Source organism: Archocentrus centrarchus, chromosome 19 (genome assembly GCF_007364275.1).
Source record: "Archocentrus centrarchus isolate MPI-CPG fArcCen1 chromosome 19, fArcCen1, whole genome shotgun sequence".
NCBI classification, from domain to species: domain Eukaryota; kingdom Metazoa; phylum Chordata; class Actinopteri; order Cichliformes; family Cichlidae; genus Archocentrus; species Archocentrus centrarchus.
In genome coordinates, this window is record NC_044364.1 from 751,037 (window position 1) to 772,587 (window position 21,551).

The window sequence follows — 21,551 nt, forward strand, 5'->3', positions numbered from 1 at the left end:
ATACTGATGTTTTTCTATCCCCCCATCTGACTAGTCTAAGCCAGATGGGTTTGTATGTAGCACAAGTCTGCCCCCTGGTGACTACAAACTATTATGTCTGCCTGTGGTTCCACAACTATGAGCACAGTGCAGTTAATTATTAGTCAGAGCAAATTCTAAGTATATGAAATTAAAGTTTTATCTTATTACTGACTGTGTTTTTAAATAACACACAGAACATTAGATTGGACAGCCTAATTTAAAACAACATGGTGTATAAATACATGGAGAGTGAAAATACATGAGTGAAGGACACACTCAGTGTATCATGGGAACCCCCCAGCAGCCTAGGCCTATAGCAGCATAACTAAGGGATGGAAAGTTTTAAGCCTAATCTTAAAAATAGAGAAGGTGTCTGTCTCCTGAATCCAAGCTGGGAGCTGGTTCCACAGAAGAGGGGCCTGAAAGCTGAAGGCTCTGCCTCCCATTCTACTCTTAGGACAGCCTGATAATAATGATAGTCCACCCTAGAAGTAATAAATGCCTGAATTAGCTTTTCAGCATCACTCTGAGAAAGGATGTTTCTAATTTTAGAAATATTGTGCAAATGCAAAAAAGCGGTCCTACACATTTGTTTAATATGTGCATTGAAGGACATATCCTGGTCAAAAATGACTCCAAGATTTCTCACAGTGTTACTGGAGGCCAAAGTAATGCCATCCAGAGTAAGTATCTGGTTAGACACCATGTTTCTAAGATTTGTGGGGCCGAGAACAAGAATTTCAGTTTTATCTGAATTTAGAAGCAGGAAATTAGAGGTCATCCAGGCCTTAATATCTTTAAGACATTCCTGCAGTTTAACTCATTGATGTGTGTCATCTGGCTTCATGGATAGATAAAGCTGAGTATCATCTGCATAACAATGAAAATTGATGCAGTGCTTTCTAATAATACTGCCTAAGGGAAGCATGTATAATGTAAATAAAATTGGTCCTAGCACAGAACCCTGTGGAACTCCATAACTGACCTTAGTGTGTGAAGAAGACTCCCCATTTACATGAACAAATTGGAGTCTATTAGATAAATGAAGAATAAAGAGGAGAGGGGGCAGGGCTTTCTCTATTGCTGCTCTATTACCCCTTCAATGTCCAATTTTAAAGTTTGTCTTAACCCCCCCCCCCCCCCCCCCCCCCCCCCCCCTTGGCTTTCGACCCCAGCAAGACCTAATATTAAATTATGTTTTTAAGCTTGAAAGAGTTCCTTTTTGTACGTGTAAATGTACAGCACTTTGTGTCAGATGTGGTTGTTTTAAAGTGCTTTTATAAATAAAGCTGGTATGGTATGGTATGGTATGATATGGTATGGTATGGTATGGTTCAAACCACTGCAGTGCAGTACCTTTAATACCTATAGTATGCTCTAATCTCTGTAATAAAATGTTATGATCAACAGTATCAAAGCTGCACTGAGGTCCAACAGGACAAGAACAGAGATGAGTCCACTGTCAGAGGCTCTAAGAAGATCATTGGTAACCTTCACTAATGCTGTTTCTGTACTGTGATGAATTCTGAAACCTGACTGAAACTCTTCAAATAAACCGTTCCTCTGCAGATGATCAGTTAGCTGTTTTACAACTACTCTTTCAAGGATTTTTGTATGGGCAGCAAACTTTTTATAGAACTCATTCATTTGAATACTGCTAAGTCTTATAATTATAGGAGTAGCTGCTTTGATTGATGGTTGTACCAATCCAGGCAGCTGTAGCAGATAGCTGTATGCTAGGCCTCTGGCTAAATCAAGCCAATAAAACTGGTATTCAACCGTGTTTGTACTGTTGGTGCATTTGGAATTATCTGACAAATAATATAATTTCTTTGGAGGTTTCTGTAGAAAGATTCCCAGAGACAGTATTTGCTCACTGTGCCTTTCATGTATTTTTTTATTTTACATTTTATTGGTTTAATTATTCCTTTTTTACCTTGCGCAACCCTGCAGCGTTCTTTATGCATAGCTATCTAAGATATGAATAAGCTACACCTGACTCTCTATGCTGCATATTTCAGTATGAGTCAGTCTGAAACCTACCCCCCCATCCTCTAAGTTGTTACACCTCTCAGTGTCTCTCTCTGCACGCAGGACCTGGAGTGAGGAATGTTGCTCATCTCTTAAGCCCATTTAACAGCTCGTTACCCATCCATCTCTTCCTCCCTCTGTTCCAGACTGTCATCACTTCTTGGTCAGGTTCCATTCTTGCTAATGTGGCAGAAACGAGCCGTGTGCACGGCAAAGAGAAGTGGATCAGATTTGTTGCGGTTTTTTACCACTGCACACTATGACAACATAAACAAGACTGAACACAGGTAAAAGATGCAGGAGAGAGCAGTGACACAGAAAGCATAAGTGCTTCATTTGGACAAGAGTTACAACACACAAGGCATGAGGGATGTGACTTCACGTAATGACTAATTAAACCGGATTAGAAGGGAGCCACGCAGACTTCATTTAGCATCATTACCCTGACAGCCATTTTGACAAGCAAGGAAAACAAAAAGGGTGGAATTTGTTTTGTCTTATAGAAGAAAATCAAATCAAACATTCCTGATTCAAAGAATGTCTAGAAAACCCTGCAAAGGTGCCTCCACCTGATCTCCCAGTCTGAGGCACATTTCTCATCCTACTGAAATAACTCACGTCACAGCTTTATTATACTGACACCAGGGACAGAGAGACAGTGGCTGTCCAGACACACTAAATACAGTGTGGATTATATTTAAGAAAATGAATAGAACAGGCTGCAGTAATGCTCGTCTCTGTACGTGAAACTGATGATGTGTGGTCTCTTTAAAAAAAGAAATTAATTTCTATATCAATAATTTATATTTCTTTCCTGCTTTCATAGGCCGTATAAAACATGGATGTACTGCAGTTTCCAGATTGGAAAAATGAAGCCAATGCAGACGTGCCTTAAACCCAGATGGTCATCGCTTCGGCTCCTGCAGAAGTCTGTGGTAAGTGAAATGGTACTTTTCTCTGTTTGAGCACTCAAAGAGCCTCATCCACACACACACACACACAAAAGCATATTTTCTATCCCTTTGACATTCACACACTCAGGATACTTCAACATTCATACATTAATCCAACGTGCTGACATGGTCCCATTAATAGCTGCATTTTCACTTTTATTTGTCACAGATTCTATAGAGAGAAGTCACTCTGTGTGCACACTGCAGGGAAAAATGTTGGCACTGTGCTCAGAGCTTTGAGCCATCCAAAGTGCCACTTACACACTGGCTCTGATAACAGCCCCTTCACTGCAAATAAATAAAGACTCCTAGAAGCAACTGTGACAATCACAACAGGCATAAGACATGTCTTTTCCAGTGTTAGATTTAGCATAGTTTGCAGTAAATTGCATGCCACAAACATTAGTAAATGATGTTCGTATGACTCATTTCAATGTTTGGTTCCTGAAAGGGAAACTCCAGCAGAGTTCATTCAGCAGCTTTAAGTACAGGAAGGCTTTGAGCTGAGTTCCTCCCTCTCTAAAATTCAAACCTATGGATCATTTTCACAGGTTGCTTGAAACCACATGCTCATTGGCTAAAAAGCTGTCAATCCCAAGCCATTAGCCAATGAGTGAGCTGTTTCACATCATGTCAGTTTTTTGCACCCAGGCCTTCAGACACCAAGGGGTGGCATCCATCTTTAACCATGTTTACCTGGGTAAACACCTGCTATCCAATTCAGCACTCACCTGGTGTAAAGGTAATGTGTTAGAATAAATTTGAGACAAACATTTGAAACAAACGTCTGTGTGTAGAGAAGCGCTGTTAGCGCCCCGTACTATAAGCAGCACTAAGATGCCTTTGACGACACTTTTGTAACTGTATATTAAAAAAGTGTATATAGTTTATATTTTGGATATTTAGACATGTGATTTGATTAGAATTAGGTACCGTATTTTTCGGACTATACGTCGCTCCGGAGTATAGGTCGCACCAGCCAAAAAATGCATAATAAAGAAGAAAAAACATATATAGGTCGCACTGGACTATAAGTCGCACTTTTTGGGGGGGGGGGGGGGGTTGATAGAATCCGAGACCCAGAGCACAAATTCCATCTTGAACGGCAATTTAAAATAATAATGGATTAAAGAACAGGACGAACACGGTTACACCTACGTTATGCTAACGTAGCACATTCAGCTACATGACGCACAACGAACACGTGTTCGGTATTGTAACGTTGTAAACACACTTCCAAAGTCGGCGATATTCACAACAAAGGTCGTCTTTATTAACAGAAAAACGGCTGCTGTAGGCCACAGGCACACCAACCACAACTACAACAGCGGAACAGCAACACACACACAGGCAAGCTCTCGGTCTTTTTCTCTCTCCATGCTGCCTTCACGAACCTCCCGAACAGTCCGAAATCCCACAACATCAACACGCTCTCTAACTAAGAGAATCGCTACAGTATGTTAACGTAACATTAAGTTATTCAGATAACCATAGCATAAAGAACATACTAACAAGTTAACCAAACCATCAATCCATTGAATTCTTCATCCTCGGTGTCACTTCTAAACAATTCCGTACACTCCGTAGACGAAGCGCCGCTTCCTCTTCTGTGTCGCGTTAGTCAGACATGTCGTCAGCTGCAGTTCCAATTATTCCAGCCTTTCTGAATCCCAACAGGATGGTTTGTCACTGAAGCCCATGTTTTCTTGATCCATCCAATGACTTCCAGGAAAGTTGGGTGGTGCATTCTCCCAGTTGCCGTTAAGCTGTGCTCTCCATCCATCATCCACTGCGCCCACAGGTTACGCAAGACTGCCTTAAAGCTGCAGTTCACGGAGATGTCAAGTGGCTGGAGTATTTTGGTTCATGTGTTATAAATGTCACATATACGTCGCTCCGGAGTATAGGTCGCACCCCCAGCCAAACTATGAAAAAAAGTGCGACTTATACTCCGGAAAATACGGTAACTTGTTTAGCTGGCAAATTGTCCTAAAAGTTATATTGTTGCTAGCAGATCCTCCAGAGCTCATTTTTCTATTTTCACCTTTGAATTTCAATTGCAAACGAAGTCACTCGGCTGATCGTGGATCAGTCTGTCATCACACCTGAAATGACATGAACTAAGTTTAAGCTAATCGGTTTTCCCACAGCTCCAAAAATAAAAGTTCAAAATAACTGTTAAAGTAGACACATGAGAGATTATGAGAATTAAAACCAGGTGGAAAATGTGACTTCTTTGTAAGTATTCTTTTATCCGTCCTCTTCCCCTGTTCAGGGTCACTGGAGCCTATCCCAGCTGTCACAGGGTGAGAGGCAGGGTACACCTGTACAGGTCACCAGCCTGTCATAGGGCTAACACAGAGAGACAGACAAACATTCACACCTATGGGCAATTTAAAATCCCCGATTTAACCCCACTAACTGCATGTCTTTGGACTGCAGGAGGAAACCCACACAGGGAGAACATGCAGTTTATTATTATTATTTTGAGTGTGCTGTCATCCTGCAGGCAGCCCATTGCAGTTTTTGCTCCTTTTTTTTTTTTTTTTTTTTTTTAATTTCCAACTTTTCCCATTTTCCCATCTTTTACATTTCAAATATGTTGCTTGAGTTTTCGCCTTGTTTCTCGTAGTGGGAATACTTTTTTCTTTGGGACGACGGACCGCAGCACAACAACTTCATGCTGCTGCTGTTTACTCAGCTGATTGCCCTGATCAGCTGATTGCCAGCTGGAAATCTGGAGGAAAATCACACCAAGAATGCCGAGGTGGACCGAAGAAGAGGAAAGGAGCGCTGAGGTGAGTTTTCTGAGTTATGCGCCATGAACCTGTCCTCATACAGTCACTGTGGATATAATGCTGACAGCACGGCCCAAAGTCAGAGGGAGTACCAGGAGTGTTTTGAAGTCTCAAAACTCATGTATCAAATATGCTCCAGCTGGTGTTAAAGGGTTAATAACTGCTGATGCAGTCCTGCTCACATCTGCATCAAAGAGCATATTTGGTGCCCAGATATTGAACTGTGTGCTGTTGGACTGCAGCCATATTATTTACCTCAGGAGTTATACAGATGCTGTTTATGTCCCCCCTCCTGTTGACCCCACTGATGCAGAATCAAATCAAATCAAATACTTATTTCCTCGATGTAGACCCTGTCCTGCAGGACACGATTATCTACCTGCTCAAACACGTCTGCGCTCACCTGGACAAATAAGCGAGCACCATCGGGCCGGCTTTACTGGGTGATGAAGTGAGCGATGCAGGCGGATGCCTCTTTAGTGACCTGGATAGTTGACTACCTGACCACAGACCACAGCAGGTGCACCTGCAGCGCTGTTGCGAGCAGAACCATCAGCAGCTCAGCGTGGCAAAGACTGAGACTATCAGTGACCCCCAGTGTGGACACAAACGTGTTCACGATAAACAAAAACAGAAGGATCTGCTGGATGATACGTGTTTGGTGGCCAGTGCCGTCCTCGCTGCCGCGGTGTGCTGGGGCAGCTGATCGACTGAATAAATATATTTATTTATTTTAATTTAACGCTGCACTTTGGCTTTACTTATTTTTTTTAATAAAAACACGGGAGCCCCACAGATGGTAATCCTCTGGGGATTACTGCTGAAAGCAGTACTGTATGACTTCATGTGCATCCTACAGAGAAAATACAGTCTTCAAATCTGTTAGCTGAATAAAACTTTAATACATGAATAGAAATTGTTAAAAAAAAAAAAATCAGAATTTTAAAGAGATATTAAATTCAAAGAACGACAACCTGCCAGCAACAAGGTCAGAATCAGAGGTCAGAGGTCAAAGGCTGGAGTCCACGGTCTGCTCCGGATCACAGGAGCTCATTGTGAGGAAGATGCGTTTGGAAAGTTCTGGGCCGACTCTGCGGGAGGTTGAGGTGACGCCTTCTCCTCTGCGGATCAGCAGGTCAGACAGCAGAGAGAGCTTCTCCTGTTCGGTCCTGCACAGACTGTAAGCCTGCAGACACACAAGGAAAGATGAAATATTAAATCAGTTCAAATGTTTGTGACGTGTCGACCTGATATCTGCACATCCAAGATCTCTTAGAGGCTGCACTTTAAGTAATAAACTTTCCAGATCTCCAGAAGATGATGATGAGGTCTACAAAAGCAAAACAATTACAAACTCAATGAAAACGCACAAACGCACACAAATTCATGCCAGCTAAAGCAAATAGAGGTGATCATGTATCAGCACGAGCTCTGAACGTTTTAACTTGCTTCATGCTGTGAAGCCTGAGATGCTGCCATAAACTCTCCTGATGCCACCAACACTTAGAACTGGATAACAAGCATACGGTCGGTGTTTGTACACCTTTGCAGGTCCCAGTACAGCTGCTGCACTGGTCCCTGTGTGTGCCACTGGTGACGTAATCAGATTAGATTAAACTTTATTAATCCCTTTGGGAGGGTTGTGTCAGGGAAACATTTATGCCCGCCATAATGGTGCAGGTACCCGCTGCAGCACTCTCCTGAGCTGAGTGCCACGCTTCAGAAGGTTCAACACTTTTCCAGGTTTTCTCCATTTATGGATAACTGGAGTCCCAAAGCCTTAGGAATGGCTCTGTAACCCTTTCAGACTGATGGATGTCAGCGACTTTGTGATGATGGGTTTGTTTCTGCTTCACTTTGTCACACGGCTTCTGTGTAAGTGATGGATTCATTGAGCAGGTCTGCTGTGGGGGACAAACTGAACTCAGCTTTCCAGAAAATAGTTCACGATTCAACAAAGAGCAGATTTTTTTTTTCCTTAATAAGTTAAATCATCATTTAAAAACTGCTTTTTGGATTTTCTCGGGTTATCTTTGTCTAATATTAAAATGTGTTTGATGACCTGAAATATGAGCAACAAATATGCAAAAATGAAGAAATCATGATGAGGAAAAATACTCTCTCACAGAAATGGTGATAAGAAGAAAAATCTGCACAAAATCATCGTTTAGACACAGCGATGAGCTCTTTGAGACAACGACTGATCACAGTAAAGACGTTCAGGACAATGAAAAAGGTCAAAGACCAGTTAAAGGACGTTACCTCCAGATAATGATTTCTGTGTTAATATACAGATTGTATATAAACCTCCACGTGTGACCTGTGCAGGTCCACTGAAGCTGCTCACAGCAGATCCTTTAACAGCATCTGTGAGGATCTGAGTTACAGCCCCGTGTTGGTGTTTTTCACATCAGAGGAGTCTGACTGAAATGTCCTCGTTATAAAGAGGAGAAAGACTAAGGAGGAGAGTTGAAATGTTCTTTGCCATCGAGGCGTCAGTAAGCTGATGTGAGGACGGTGAATTCTGCCTGCTCAGAGTCATCAGTGTGTCGGCCGTGTTTGTACCTGCTCGAGCAGCTGTGGGGAGGGATAAGCTGCCAGGATGGCAGCAGCCATGTCTGGGCTCACTCTGTTGAACTGCTGAATCTGTCTCTTCCACACTTGCAGCAGGCCCTTCCCAGCTCTATCCACCCGCTGGCCCCCTGCCCACTCACTCTCCAGGTGGAAGGAAAAGCCCGTCTTCTCCCGCTCTCTCCTGCAAACACACGGGGGAACCTGGGAAATGAATGTTTGATCTGGCAGAGGCCGTTTTCAGCTGAGCCGTGAAGAGAGGAAAAACAAATGGAGTTGCTCACTTGAAAGGAGCCTCTGCCACCGCTTTGGTTGTCATGGCGATGTGGTTCGAGAAGTCCCTCCAGGTACTGAAGAAGCGGACCGAGACACCGGCGTGAAGCTGGAGATGCACCAGTGCCTGAAAGGATGTCAGAAACAAACAGATGAATCACTTTATCCATAAGCAACATAGTAACCACGATTTGACTGAAAACACGCCACGGGCTTCAGTATAAATCAGAGTATCACTTTATTACAGTTTATTACATTAAAGAATAGCTCAGTCAGTACCTTAGTAAGAAAAATACCTTTAAGGCAAAAGCTGACTCAGATTAATGAGGCACGAACTGCAACAAATGCAGAGGTTGTTTGGTTTTTGTATTCTTCTCTAACCAGTTATAAATGACCAAACTGACCGACCTCCTCTACTTCGACTCGGGACACCTCCGGGAGCACAGCAGCTCCGCCGTTCTTCTCCCTCTTCTTGGCTTTACCTCCACCCGTCTTTGTGACGGCCTCTCGAAAATTCTTCTGATGTTGAGACTTCTGCGATCTTGGGACAAAAACTTTGGTCATGTTTGATGCACAGGACATTCGGTGGTGCGTTTCCTCTCTTCACACCTACTCACAGCATTATTTTGCCAGACTCCACAGTGATAGTTGACACGTGCTCACACGGTATCTGAGGGGCATTCCTTTTGGTTTTTAACATTTTACTGAGCACTTTTACACCAGGAGCCGTAGTTTCACCACCAAATCAGCCAGTCTGCAGCTGCTTCTAGCAGGACGTCTAAAAAGCACTGAATTAAGCCTGATTGATTTACCACTACCACCACTGCAACTGCAAAAATATCCAAAATACATGTTATGTGTGCAGACTTCACACCAAAAAGCAAATTATTTAATTTACTGTAATTAGTGTGGATGTAAGCAGAAACAGCACAGTTACCACAACACAAAGCCAACGATGGGGAGGTGCAGGAAGGCTTCCCCATGTTGCAGCTGTGAACTGTTTAGCAGTACCTGCAGATGGTTTAAGCCTTGGGATTTCTTCCAAAGAGAAAAAAATCCAGAAACACGTTAAATTTAAAAGTCACGATGGGGCGTACGTTCTGCTTTCATGCATGTGACCACTTCCATTGATGGAGGTGCTCAGTACAAGGTTAGCATGAGCTGTAGAGCAACAATAATCAAACTATCCTTTCCTTCATATTCCTACCTGAAGTATTTCTCCAGCTCCATCACTGCCAGGCTGAGGGTCCGGCCACGGTGGCGCCTTTGCTGCTCCTGGACCCAGGATGTCAGCGTGGGTCCACAGTCTGACCTGCCACGCCTCTGTTCCTGGATCAGGTGGGGGGGGGGTACAGATTAGGAAAAAAGAACTGTACAGATATGAATTATACTTTATAAATAAATGATGTAAATGCAGCGTTTGCATTTACATCTTACATGTAAATGAAATACAAATGAGGACAAAATTATAATTTAAAGTTGCCAAAATTTTCTGCAGTGCTTTTTTAACACAGTGAGGGATTTTCTTTGGAAAGCTTAAATTATTTCTATCTGCACACAATCACAGATTTATTATCAGCCCCCTGAAAAAACGACCTTTTTATTGAGCCACCGCACTAACTGCTGTGCAGTTATGGGGGTGTATTACGCTGTGGGGATGCTTCAATGTGTTGGGAACCGCTAATCTCAACAAGGTGGAAGGAATCATGACGTAAGAAGGAAACAAAGATTTTGAAAGATAACAGTCAGCTGCAAAACTGGTTCTGGGACACAACGTCATTCCTGACAAAGGAAATTCCAGATTTCCAAAGATTAGTGCCCCCTCTCCAGCCTAGAAAATATAAATATCTGGACTGGACACACTGGGAGAGGAGGTGGAATAATCCAGACTAGAGATGTTAGAAGCTGAACCTCTGATCAGCCCCTTTTTTTTGTGTGTGTGTGTGTTTTTGGCCACAGCGGCTTTTGCTAGCAGTGGAGAGAGACAGGAAATGGGGGAAAGATACAGGGGACGACACGCGGGCAAATTGGCAACAGGCCGGGACGCGAACCAGCGCCGCCTGCACCGCACCGCGGCATTTGTATGTGGTCACCGGCTTCACCACTAAGCCACCCAGGCGCCCTGATCAGCCACTTTAGAACATCTGTATGGAACAAAGAACATCAGGACTGAAGGCTCCTCTCTGCTGAGAATCATGTGTACCCACAGCCATCAAGCCTTCACTTCTCAGACCTGTGAATTTCCCTCTGAGATCAATAAAGTTATTCTTAAATCATATATTGTAATTTTGAATATGAGACATAAATTAGATCTATATATAATGTATGTATATATTAATATATATTCAAAGCCTGACACGTCTCTGTGCGGTGGAGCTCCAGCTATTTAAAACACATCAACATCTTTCATCTCAGCCCAGCACACAGCATCTCTGTGATTAGAATAAATGAGCACACCACCAAAAATATGAATCACTGCTGAGAACGGGTCCCACAAAGACAGACGTTTGAGAAATTTAGTAAACTTTTTACATATTTACATTTTCAGGGGGAACCAGTCCATTCATACAGCTTTAACATCATTTCCTGGTTCATGTAATATAACAATAATAATATTTGCTGGCAAGGTCATCTTACAACACAAATGAAGATGTTTTAGCTGATCAAACAGATGGTTCTGAGCTGTGATTTGAGTCAGAGTCTAGCAGACGAAGGTAATAAGTTCCAAAGACGCGGTGCTGAGCCTGTGAGGAGGTGTAACGATGATGGAGGCGACCAAGGCATGAACCAGGACTCGTGCGCTGTGGTGAGAACAAAAAGGCTGCAGTCTAGAAATGTTATGTAAGTGGAAGAAGGCTGAATGTGAAACAATACTGATGTGGGCGCTAAACGACAGTACTGTCCAAGATGACTCCAAGACTTCTGATAGTGGGGGACGTGTGGACCTGACAACCATCTATTAAGACAACAGAAGGGTGTATTTTAGAAAGTGGGTCCTTTGAGCTAAAGGATAACTTCACTTTTACTGCCAATGAGTTTGAGCTGACTGTCATCCAAGTGGTGCTGCCCTGCAGGTGAGGACAGGAGGGGGCAGAGAGGTTCTAGGATGTAGAGTTGTGTGTCGTTGGCATAAACGTGAACATGTATACCAAAATGGCAGAAGATAATATTTCTGAGAGGAGGGTTGTACAAAACACAGCATGCATCGGTATTTGGGCTGGTGTGAGCTCACACTGCACAAACAGCAGCGGTGCAGGTGTCACTGGGTTTGTGAGGCTTTAATCTTCAAATGTAAAAGCCCAACAGGGACAAGGCTCAGAAATCAGCAGCAGCTACAAACTATACAGTGGCTTGCAAAAGTATTCATAGCCCTTAAACTTTTCCATATTTTGTCACATTACAACCACAAACATCAAATTCAGTGGAATTTAATGTGAAAGACCAACACAAAGTGGAATACAATTGTGAAGTGGAAAGAAAATTATACATGATTCAAAACATTTTTTACAAATAAAAAAACTGAAAAGTGTGGTGTGCAAAAGTATTGAGCCCCCTTTTCTCAGAGTGCAACCAATTGCATGCAGAAGTTGCCTGGGGCTATGAATACTTTTGCAAGCCACTGTATGTGCAGCACATCAGTTTCATGCTCTGTATTGAACTGTGTCAAACTGCACTGACCCTTTTAAATAAATAATAGAGTTTCCCTCGTCCTTGTTGTTGTTGTATTGTTAGCACTATTTCCTCACAGCCAGAGATTTTATGGTTTGAACCATCTGCTCAGCTGGAGCTTCTACATTTCCTCCCTGTGCTGGTTCAGCCACACCTCGTCCCACAAACCTAAACTGGATCATCAATTTAAAAAAGAAAATGGATAAAAGGATGTTTTTGTACCTGAATGACCATAATTCACATTCATACATAACTCCTTTCCTATTACCTGATGTCATTGTCTGGCTCTTGCCTTATCTTTTTCTTCCTGTTATTCCTAAAGTCGCTCACCCCACCCACGTCCCCGTGTTGGCAGTATGACGTCTCTATGCACACAAAAGGCGGTGAAGGATTTTGCTATGCTAACATACCTGCTACCATATGCTAACAGAATTTCATTGTTCCGCATGACTTTTCTCCTGGGTCGTTTGTGCCCCACCTGTCATGACCCTGTGCCCCACCAGAGGGGCGTGCACCACAGTTTGAGAAACACTGAGTTTAACATCAGCACCCACAACAAACCTGAATGTAGCTGTGGATCAAAGTGATGAAGTCCTCCACCGTCATCTGCATCACGACGTAGGCCTCTGGTACAGACGCTCCTTCATCTGGCTTAAGTGTGTGTGTGTGTGTGTGTGTGTGTGTGTGTGTGTGTGTGTGTGTGTGTGTGTGTGTGTGTGTGAGAGTGATGGGGGGACAGAAAAGTGTGTTATTGCTAAATAAGCATTCATAAAACCTCTTCTCATTCATTTATGGCAATTACAGCAAGGGATCATAACAAATTTGACAATTTCACATTCATGCTTCACTTTTTATAAAACTACACAATGGGGAAAATATTGCATGTGTCTTATCACCTGCACACAGGGAGCTCTCCTCATCCAGCTCACACTGCGTGGGAGGGGTTGTTTCTCGATCGCACAGCTACAACCCAGAGCCTGCACCGAGGCCAGCAGAGTGCCGCCTCCTTCCAGCTGTAAGAGAGCTGCACACACACAAACACACTCCACACTATTACAGCCGCAATTAGCACATTTAACGACCTCAGTAGTTCTGCACATGAAAGACTGGCTGGATGTGCAGTTTAAAATAAAATTTGTGATGAATCTGTTATGCACATTGTCAAGACTAATTTAATGTTTCCTTCTTACCTGGATCCACCACCACCACCATGTGCTTGATACACTCCTCTGGCCTCAGGGCCTTAGCAGCCTCTGCCAGAGCTTTCCTCTCTGTTTTCTGTCTCTCCCGTTCCTCCCTGAGCACATCCTTATCCCGCTGCTGTCTCTCCCTGGCCTGCCTCCTCCTCAGAGCCTCCTCCCCGGAGGCCTGGATCTCCTCAACCACCCGCTTGCCAGGTCTCCTCTTGGCAGGAGAGGTGTCTATGCTCCTTGCTCTCTTCAGAGGCAGCTCTTCGAGGTCCTGTTCACGGCCCATTTTTCTCACCTGATATGAGCCAAGCAGGCACTCTGACTCTAAAAAGCCATTCTGGCACGAGAGCTGTGAGCTGGCCAGACCGGATGGCAGAAAGTGCTCAGCACCGTTCCCATTAGTGGCCACAGAGGAGGCGCTGATCACATTGTCTCGCTTTTGCTTGATTCTCTGTGCCAAAGGGACATAAGGCTCATCATCATCATCAGAACTGCTGCTAATTATCGTTACATCAGCTGTTCCCGTGCACACACCACGGCTACCCCTCCCTGGGGAGGAGACGGCTGCTGCTGATGCATCAGAATCATCGAGGTCGACCAAGTGTGGTTTCTCAGCTTGTCTCTGGGAGGCCTGGCTTAAATGACGAGCTGGCTGGAGGAAGTCGAACACAGGCAGCTCCTCATCGGGGTCACTGCTGCAGTCGCTGTAGCTGCCCATGCTCACATGTCCAGGGAGGCTGCTGCGCATGTTGTGTGGCACAAGAATAACAGCATCGTCACTCAACAAGCATTTTCACACACCAGATTCACACTGGTGTCTCACAGCCTTATGTTTCTTAACTAATTCATACGTTACTATGTGACCTTGCAGATTAAAGATAAAGGTCTTCTCGGAAATTCGGCATGAACACAGTGCACCCAGCAGGCCTTATTTCAGTGACATTATGATTTGAATAAAAAGGTGCGCAGCGCTTGTTACCGCCCACCGTTGTGTTTTCTGGCGTTAGAAGATAAGCAGGACCAATTACAGGACTCGCTCGGTGTAACGTTATTGGCTTCTCCGACTTAATTGAATATATAACTTCCAGCTACGCGGTGTCTAACCGAACAGGACCTGGCGATAAAGAAATTACTTTTTAAATTGAGTTTGGCACCGCATTAATGTTCTCTTAGAGAGGATCACAAAGGACAACCCGAGCACATTTTACCCGACTGCAGACCTCTGAAGCTGCAGGTTAGCAGATTAGCCTGATGGTGCGTTACTTACTGCGCTTCGCACACTTCTTTGAAATCTTAGGCCGTAGAGTTAATAAAGAAACAGTATAAATAAGAAAAAAATATACTTGCTCTGACTTCAAACCACAGGGTGAAAATTGTTTATTTACCTGAAGACGAGGCTGAACTCTGCGCGAGACACTGTTTGATTTGCCCGGGTAATGGTGCGTTCACGGGCTCTCGGAGGCCAAGGATTTTCCCCGCTTCTACTGGCGCTGACGCAGGCTGGTTCTGGATGGACCGACGATGCGGCCAAATGTTTTAGGACTGTGTTCAGGAAGTATCACCGCTCGACGGCCATCATAAAATCCCTCCGGGAACTTATTTGGGTAATTAGTTTAAATTAACTAAAATTTCAGCGGTCTCAGGGATATAAAAACTGCCAGTTTAAAAAATTACCATCAAAAGTGATTAAAAAAAAAATCAAAAACGTTTAAAAGTTTAATAATTTTACCAGCGATCTTTGGTTATTGGTTATTATTATTGTTGTTATATTATCATCATCATCATTATTACGCTGACAGTAGTAGTACATGTTGTTTTCTGTTTGAGACTTTTGTGGAACATTTCTTGAGAAATTTGAATGTAGCAAATGTAAACGGATGTGACGTGTGGGAATGACGTAGGCGACATTCCTCAAGATGGCTGCGCTGGTGTCGTTGATGCTCAAGTCCAGAGCAGGTATTAAGTATTTAAATGAGTATTTGAAACGTATTAACGGGAATTCCTGCTGACAGGAACGTCGCGAGGCTTTGTTTTTTGAGCACGCGCTTCCGTTTAAGTTTACCTTGATGACTGTGTGCTAACCTGGCTGTATGTGAGGTAGCGCTGAATGTCACGCTGCAGCTGAAAAGAACAAATTGAATTTGTTTAAAATGTTGATTAACATTAATTGGTTCTGCTAGTTTAGGACTCAGTAACGGTAATGTGGGTCGTGTCCACTTAAGCTAAGCCTAATGATGGAATAATAAGAGCTCACACCGGCAGGTAACAGTCATGTTTGGGTGCAGCGCAGAGGTAAACGGAGCGTGTCACGGGCTGGAGATGGTTTTAAACTGAAAAACTTGAATACTTTCCGCGTCCGCTTGGGCCCCGGTGACGTAAATTTCGTCATCAGATGGTTAGCCCGAGGGTCCGTGCGGACGCTGTGACCCCTCCGCAGAGAATTTACATTACCTCTCGGCCGGCGGTCTCCAGCTGTCACTGCGCTTCATATGAGCACGTTTGCTCTGCTGGTTTCAGGTCTGTTGGTACCTGGGCAGCCCTCTCTGCTGGACTCGCTGAGGTTTGCGTCTAAGAAGGCCGGTGGCAGCAGCAAGAACCTCGGAGGAAAGAGCCCCGGGAAAAGATACGGCTTCAAGAAACGGGATGGTAACACAATCATTACTTCATGTATTTCTAAATCCAGTAGGCACCTGTTCTGGTCTGCAGGACGGAGCCTGGACATGAGAGCAGCTGACAGTAACCTGCCAGTTAGTGACCCCTGCTGACATGACTGCATTTATACCTGAAGCCTGACACAGATGAGCAGAATGACCACAGTCCTGTGATTAAAGCACATCATATAAAGATAACAATTCAGCACCACCGCATGTAGTTGAAACGTGACCCACACGGACAGTGGCAGGCTTTCTCTCTGCCCTGCACACATTTAAAATGCAAATTCAAATAAAATCGCAGTGCGTGTAACAGAAGTGACAACGTCCACCCAAAACCACAGTCAGTGAGCTTCTGTTATTACAACACGTGTTTGCTCAGCCATGCAGAAAGACTCAGTCCTGTCCTCACTGTGTTTGTATCCCTGCACATTAGAACAGAGTTATTGTATTTTTGTGTTTTGCATTAATGGATGTTTGTTCTTTAGTTTCCAGGCTGTTCAGTTTTTACTGGTTTCACTTTATTGTGATATGAGCAGGATTTGTCAGATTCGCGCAGTCCCAGTAAACAAACTGCACCGATGGCTTCTGAAACTGGTGGTGTTGCTGCATTTGTCCAAATTGACACTTCCTGTTTATTCTTATACTATTTTAGTTTGTAAATTTTAGTTGACTAAATGTTTGGCCTAGTTTAGTCTGCTGTGCCCCCCCAATCAGAAGTTAGACTCAGAGCTCATATGTTTTAGATTCTTGGATGTAATAATATGTTGGGGCTGGAGCTGATCGTTTTTTCTTCCGTTTGATAGGAAACTTTGTCCATGCTGGTAACATCCTGGCAACACAGAGGCTGATGCGGTATCACCCAGGAGCTCATGTAAGTTGCACTCGATCCAGGAATTTTGGTGTGATGGAATTTTGAAGTTAATTCCATGTTGCACTGGAGTGGAGAGAGTGAAGAGCTGGTGTAATTGGTTTCCTCTTGTTTCTCTCCCGGTCCTCTTTCCCTGTCCTGAAGGTTGGGATGGGAACCAACAAGACGCTCTTTGCTCTGGAAGATGGCTATGTCCGGTTCACCAAGGAGGTCTACATCCCACCACCACGCAGCCCAGAGGCCACCAAGGTTATCACCAAGCTGCCGAGAGGAGCCGTCCTTTACAAGACTTTCATCAGCGTCCTGCCAGTCAAGCAGGAGGGCAAATTCCAGCTGGTGGACATGGTCTAATACACAGCACTGAGATGTCAGTGGTGATGGTGGCATTCATGTGCTGGCTGGGGTTGATGAGGACTCGCTCTGACTGACTCTTGGTTTCCAGAGATCTGAGAGGAAACCTGCTGACCTCAAAGATCTTTGCTGGGATTCTTGTCTCCAAGCTGGAGTGACGCGACCCTCCGGCAGCATTTTAGGTTATTTATACAAAAACATCTGCGGTTTCATTTAGTGTGGCTTTTTAATGAGCTCCGAGTTAAAAATGGTCTAAATCCAAGATTTCATGATGTTGTTCCATGAGACTGGAAGTGTGAGCAAAGTAAAGGCAGCGGTTCAATGTGAAGCACTGAGCTCAGGTCACAGGAATGACATCATACGACGTGTCATACGCACGCTGTAATAAAGTTTTCTATGTGAAAATCTTTGAGTTGGGTGTTGTCTCAGGAGTATTATCGGGGGGGGGGGGGGGGGTAGTGTAGAGAGTGCAGAAGTGCCCTCTAAGGACCAGTCCATTCCCCGTGTAAGTGCTTAAACAGAAAACTGTAGACTTCACACTTAATACGTCTGAATTTGTTGGCTTCTCTTTGATGTCTGTTTTCTGAGATTTAAGGGGCTGTGGATCTGTTACTATTGTTACAGGGGCACCCACAGAGGTCTTATACACACTTTTCCTCCAACTGCAGGCCTCATCTAGAAGCAGGTAAATGTATTTCCTTTGAAAGAAAGACAGACCCCACATACAGTTAGTCCAGAGGTGGAACTACTGATGTCAGGCTTTTCAGAGGTGATCCACAGAGTCTGTCTGCCTGTGGAGTTTAACCTCTGCTGTGTGAAGGCAGTCTGTGTGGCCTACTTCTCTGAAAATGGCCGGGCAGCAGTGGGAAAAGAGTGAATTCCAGCCTGTGAGTGGGCACTGCTGTGTGACAGCAGGTTGGACTGGGGCTCATCAGATTGACTCAGACCTCATCAAAATGTTTTTCACCCTCGCTGTGAAGGAGTGTTCATTAGCTTAAAATATGCAGTCTTAATAGTAAGTAGTTCAAACCAAACATGCACTCCAATACCCATAAAGCCACACAAATACCATCATGTCCTACCACATGTGGTCAAGCCAGCGTGCTTTTCTGACCCAGAATCCTTTGCACAGCTGCACAATCTTAATTCGCACATCTCAGTTTTATGCAAACTGCATGAAACTGTGTGTAGTGCTTGATGGGAAAACGTGATTTGAAATGAAGGGTCAACTTTTCTCGTGCTTCATTTTTATGTCTAAGTGTAATACCAAAAACCAGCCACAAGATGGCGTATAACCACCTGCTGAAATTCCTCAAATCACTAGAAACCAGTAATCTCATCAACCTTTGATGGTCTAGAGAAAGCTGTTCTTGTGTTTTTACCTTTATGGGAAGCCTTTGTTTTGTTTTGGATGAATGAATGAATAAATGATTTGCTTAATAAGTGAAGATAAAGCTCTTATTAGCGTTAACCTCACATAAGGAACCTCCCAGGTTGTAACCTCCTGGTTAACTGGAGCCTTTCTGTGCAGAGTTTGCATGTTTCCACTTTGGGAGACTTTTAATTGGTGATTCTAAGTTGGTCCTATTGTGTATGCTCCCTCACTTGTTGGCACTGAATCTTATACTGTTGGAGCCACGGCTGTAAGGGAAGTTTGTGGGTTGAGCAGCAGAGTTGAGTCTGAGGTTGTACCCATGAGCAACTTGCCAGATCTTCTCTGCCAATGCCAAACAGCTGATTCTTTGAGTACTGTCCTGTACTTCCTCATTCCACCGCTAAGTCTCCCTGTTCTCTTTCCTCAGTCCAGAGGATGCACCAAACACATTCTTGGCACTTTTCCTCAGCACTCCAGCTCCTCCCTCTCAACTCCTTCCTCAACTCTCTGCAACACTGAACTTGCCTCTGCCTTCAGTCTCTTCTGCTCCTTGGTATCCAAAACCACCCTACAGATTACCATCCAATGCTGCTCAGCTACACACTCCCCTCCCACCATCTTGCACTCTCCTGTCGCTTTCAGATTGCACCTTCTGCATGAGATGTAGTCCATCTGTGTGCACCTTCCTCCACTCTTATACGTCATTCAGCATCAGGACTTCGATTTCCAGCTTCAAATTCATGATCCTGTCTGATGCTGTCTTCATCTCCACAACACTATTCACGTTCTCTTCCTTCAAGATTAGCCCTACTCCATTTCTCTTCCTATCTACACCATGGAGGAGCAGCCTGAATCCTCTTCCTGGCTTTTCTTCCCCTCCACCTGGTCTCCTGCACACAATATATCTACCTTCCTTCTCTCCATCATTTCAGCCTGGACCAATAATAGTCCTTACATTTACAGTCCCTACTCTCCCCTCCCTACTCCTGCCTTTCCTTCTCTCTTGCTGCCTCCTAGCATGCCTTCCCCATCTCTTCTTCTTTTGTCTTCGGCCAACAATCACACAGTTTGGCCGACAGCACCTGAGGTGGTTTTTATTTACCCGGGCCTCAGTTGATCCGGTATGGTCATCTCATTCTTTGTGATCCACATGTTTAATTTGGCCAAGATTTTCCATATGATACAAAGTGTCGCATCCATGTTTGAACAGCCTGTGAATATCCTTACTCAGAGTGTCTGATTTCTTAGTTCAGATAAAATAATTATAGTGGGTGATTTTAACATCCGTGTAGATGCTGAGAATGACAGCCTCAACACTGCATTTAATCTATTATTAGATTCAATTGGCTTCTCTCAAAATGTAAAGGAGCCCACCCACCACTTTAATCATGCCTGTCCTGACATATGGCATAGAAACTGAAGCTTTAACAGTATGAAAGCCCCTTCTTTCCGGTCATTCCATAATAACATTTACATTTGCATTAATGGATTTCTCATCAGTGTGTAAATATCATTACAGTAGAAGTTTTTCTGATTATCATCCATTATCATCTTCTTCTGTAGTTAATGTCTGATCTGGGTTAAAGAGCAACACAGTGCTCTCAGCCCGCACTTTCAAATGCAACTAAGAGTCACTGATGACTGAACAGTTACTGTTTAAGCAAAGCCAAATTTACCTAAAAGACTTTTGATGTTAAAATAACGGAAACTTCAGAGGTCAGCATGTGGCATCACTGAGCTTCGAGGCTTAGAAGTAATTTGTCTGTTCATGTGAAATGTGTTGCAGATATTCATGTACCCACATGATGGCCTGTGGCTGTGGAGATTCTCCGACACCAGCAGGTCAAAGTTTTCACTAATCTGTTAAAGTTTCCACCTTTGCTGGATGGACTAGAATGAGATCTAGCAAAGACATGCTTGGTTCTGCTGGCTTTGGTGCCACCATGAGAACATTGATGCAACTATTGGTGATTGTCATGAAACTGCTCACAGACCTTCATATCTGCTAAATTTAAAATGGGCTTTTGGTTTTGAACTCTGTAGAGTTTCTGTGACTATATGAAAACTTTCTGACTCTTTTATTGTTTTTGTGTGTGATTATTAATCCTTAATGATACAGTCATTCTGTGGTGGTCAAGTTTCTACTCTTTGGGAAATGTTTGGATTTAAAATCTGTCACATTTGAATGAGAGCAGAATATTTGAGAAAGCTTATTGTATATCCTTGAAAAACACAATGTGGAATCTGACAGTAAATGAATAGACAATCCTGACAATGACACTTTCATTGCCCATCATTAAGGAATGTACTGCTTGAGTCACGGTCATTACCATAAGAATACTCCAGAATCAAAGAGATCAATCAACAGCCTCAAAGCATAAGCACTCCCGTCCCACAATTCCTTTCTCTAATGGCTCTGATGTCAATCTGCCGGCTGCAAAGAAATGGAAAGTGCCTTCATGTTGTGGTTTGACAAAGAGCAGAATCCTGGAAGTCTGTGCAGGACCGAGTGGAAGCTGGAGCCTTGCTGGCTGCAGCTGTTTGTGTCTTCACAGGTTTCAGTCATGGTGGATCAACAGGTGAACATCCAGCAGTTGCTCATCTGTGAGTGAAATGCCAGTGGACTCAGTACAGCTTTCTTCATACATGCCAGCAATAGACATAAATTTGAAGAGGATTGTTAGAGCTATAGCAGATCCCTGTAACTACAACACCCCCAAAACTCAGTTATAATTCATATCTTGTAAGCATGTAAAAAAATACTGAAACCAAAACTATAATTCACAATATCTTACCA

The 21,551-nt window shown here is 43.7% G+C and overlaps 2 protein-coding genes across 7 annotated transcripts; one reads left to right on the top strand and one right to left on the bottom strand.

Moving 5' to 3' along the window:
• Nucleotides 1-5,002: 5,002 nt before the first annotated feature.
• On the bottom strand, nt 5,003-15,026 carry eme1 (essential meiotic structure-specific endonuclease 1). 5 transcript variants are annotated; one of them, XM_030754379.1, is made up of 10 exons: nt 14,892-15,001; nt 13,507-14,246; nt 13,213-13,340; nt 12,878-12,967; nt 9,855-9,976; nt 9,056-9,188; nt 8,659-8,774; nt 8,369-8,558; nt 6,778-6,989; nt 5,003-5,110 (listed from the first exon to the last, which is right to left on the bottom strand). In XM_030754379.1, the coding sequence occupies exons 2-9, from the start codon at nt 14,222-14,224 to the stop codon at nt 6,813-6,815; spliced, it is 1,674 nt and encodes a 557-aa protein (XP_030610239.1). In that variant the 5' UTR covers nt 14,225-14,246; nt 14,892-15,001; the 3' UTR covers nt 5,003-5,110; nt 6,778-6,812. The 5 variants fall into 5 exon arrangements, 4 of the variants coding, with proteins under 4 accessions (XP_030610239.1, XP_030610242.1, XP_030610241.1 ...); XM_030754382.1 differs by lacking the exon at nt 5,003-5,110 and having other exon boundaries at nt 6,684-6,989; nt 14,892-15,026; XM_030754381.1 differs by lacking the exon at nt 5,003-5,110 and having other exon boundaries at nt 6,684-6,989; nt 9,056-9,181; nt 9,855-9,959.
• Nucleotides 15,027-15,385: 359 nt separating this feature from the next.
• Nucleotides 15,386-17,767, top strand: mrpl27 (mitochondrial ribosomal protein L27). Of its 2 annotated transcripts, none has more exons than XM_030754384.1 (4): nt 15,386-15,462; nt 16,024-16,152; nt 16,964-17,031; nt 17,173-17,766. In XM_030754384.1, the coding sequence occupies exons 1-4, from the start codon at nt 15,423-15,425 to the stop codon at nt 17,377-17,379; spliced, it is 444 nt and encodes a 147-aa protein (XP_030610244.1). In that variant the 5' UTR covers nt 15,386-15,422; the 3' UTR covers nt 17,380-17,766. The 2 variants fall into 2 exon arrangements, with proteins under 2 accessions (XP_030610244.1, XP_030610243.1); XM_030754383.1 differs by having other exon boundaries at nt 15,391-15,465; nt 17,173-17,767.
• Nucleotides 17,768-21,551: the final 3,784 nt, after the last annotated feature.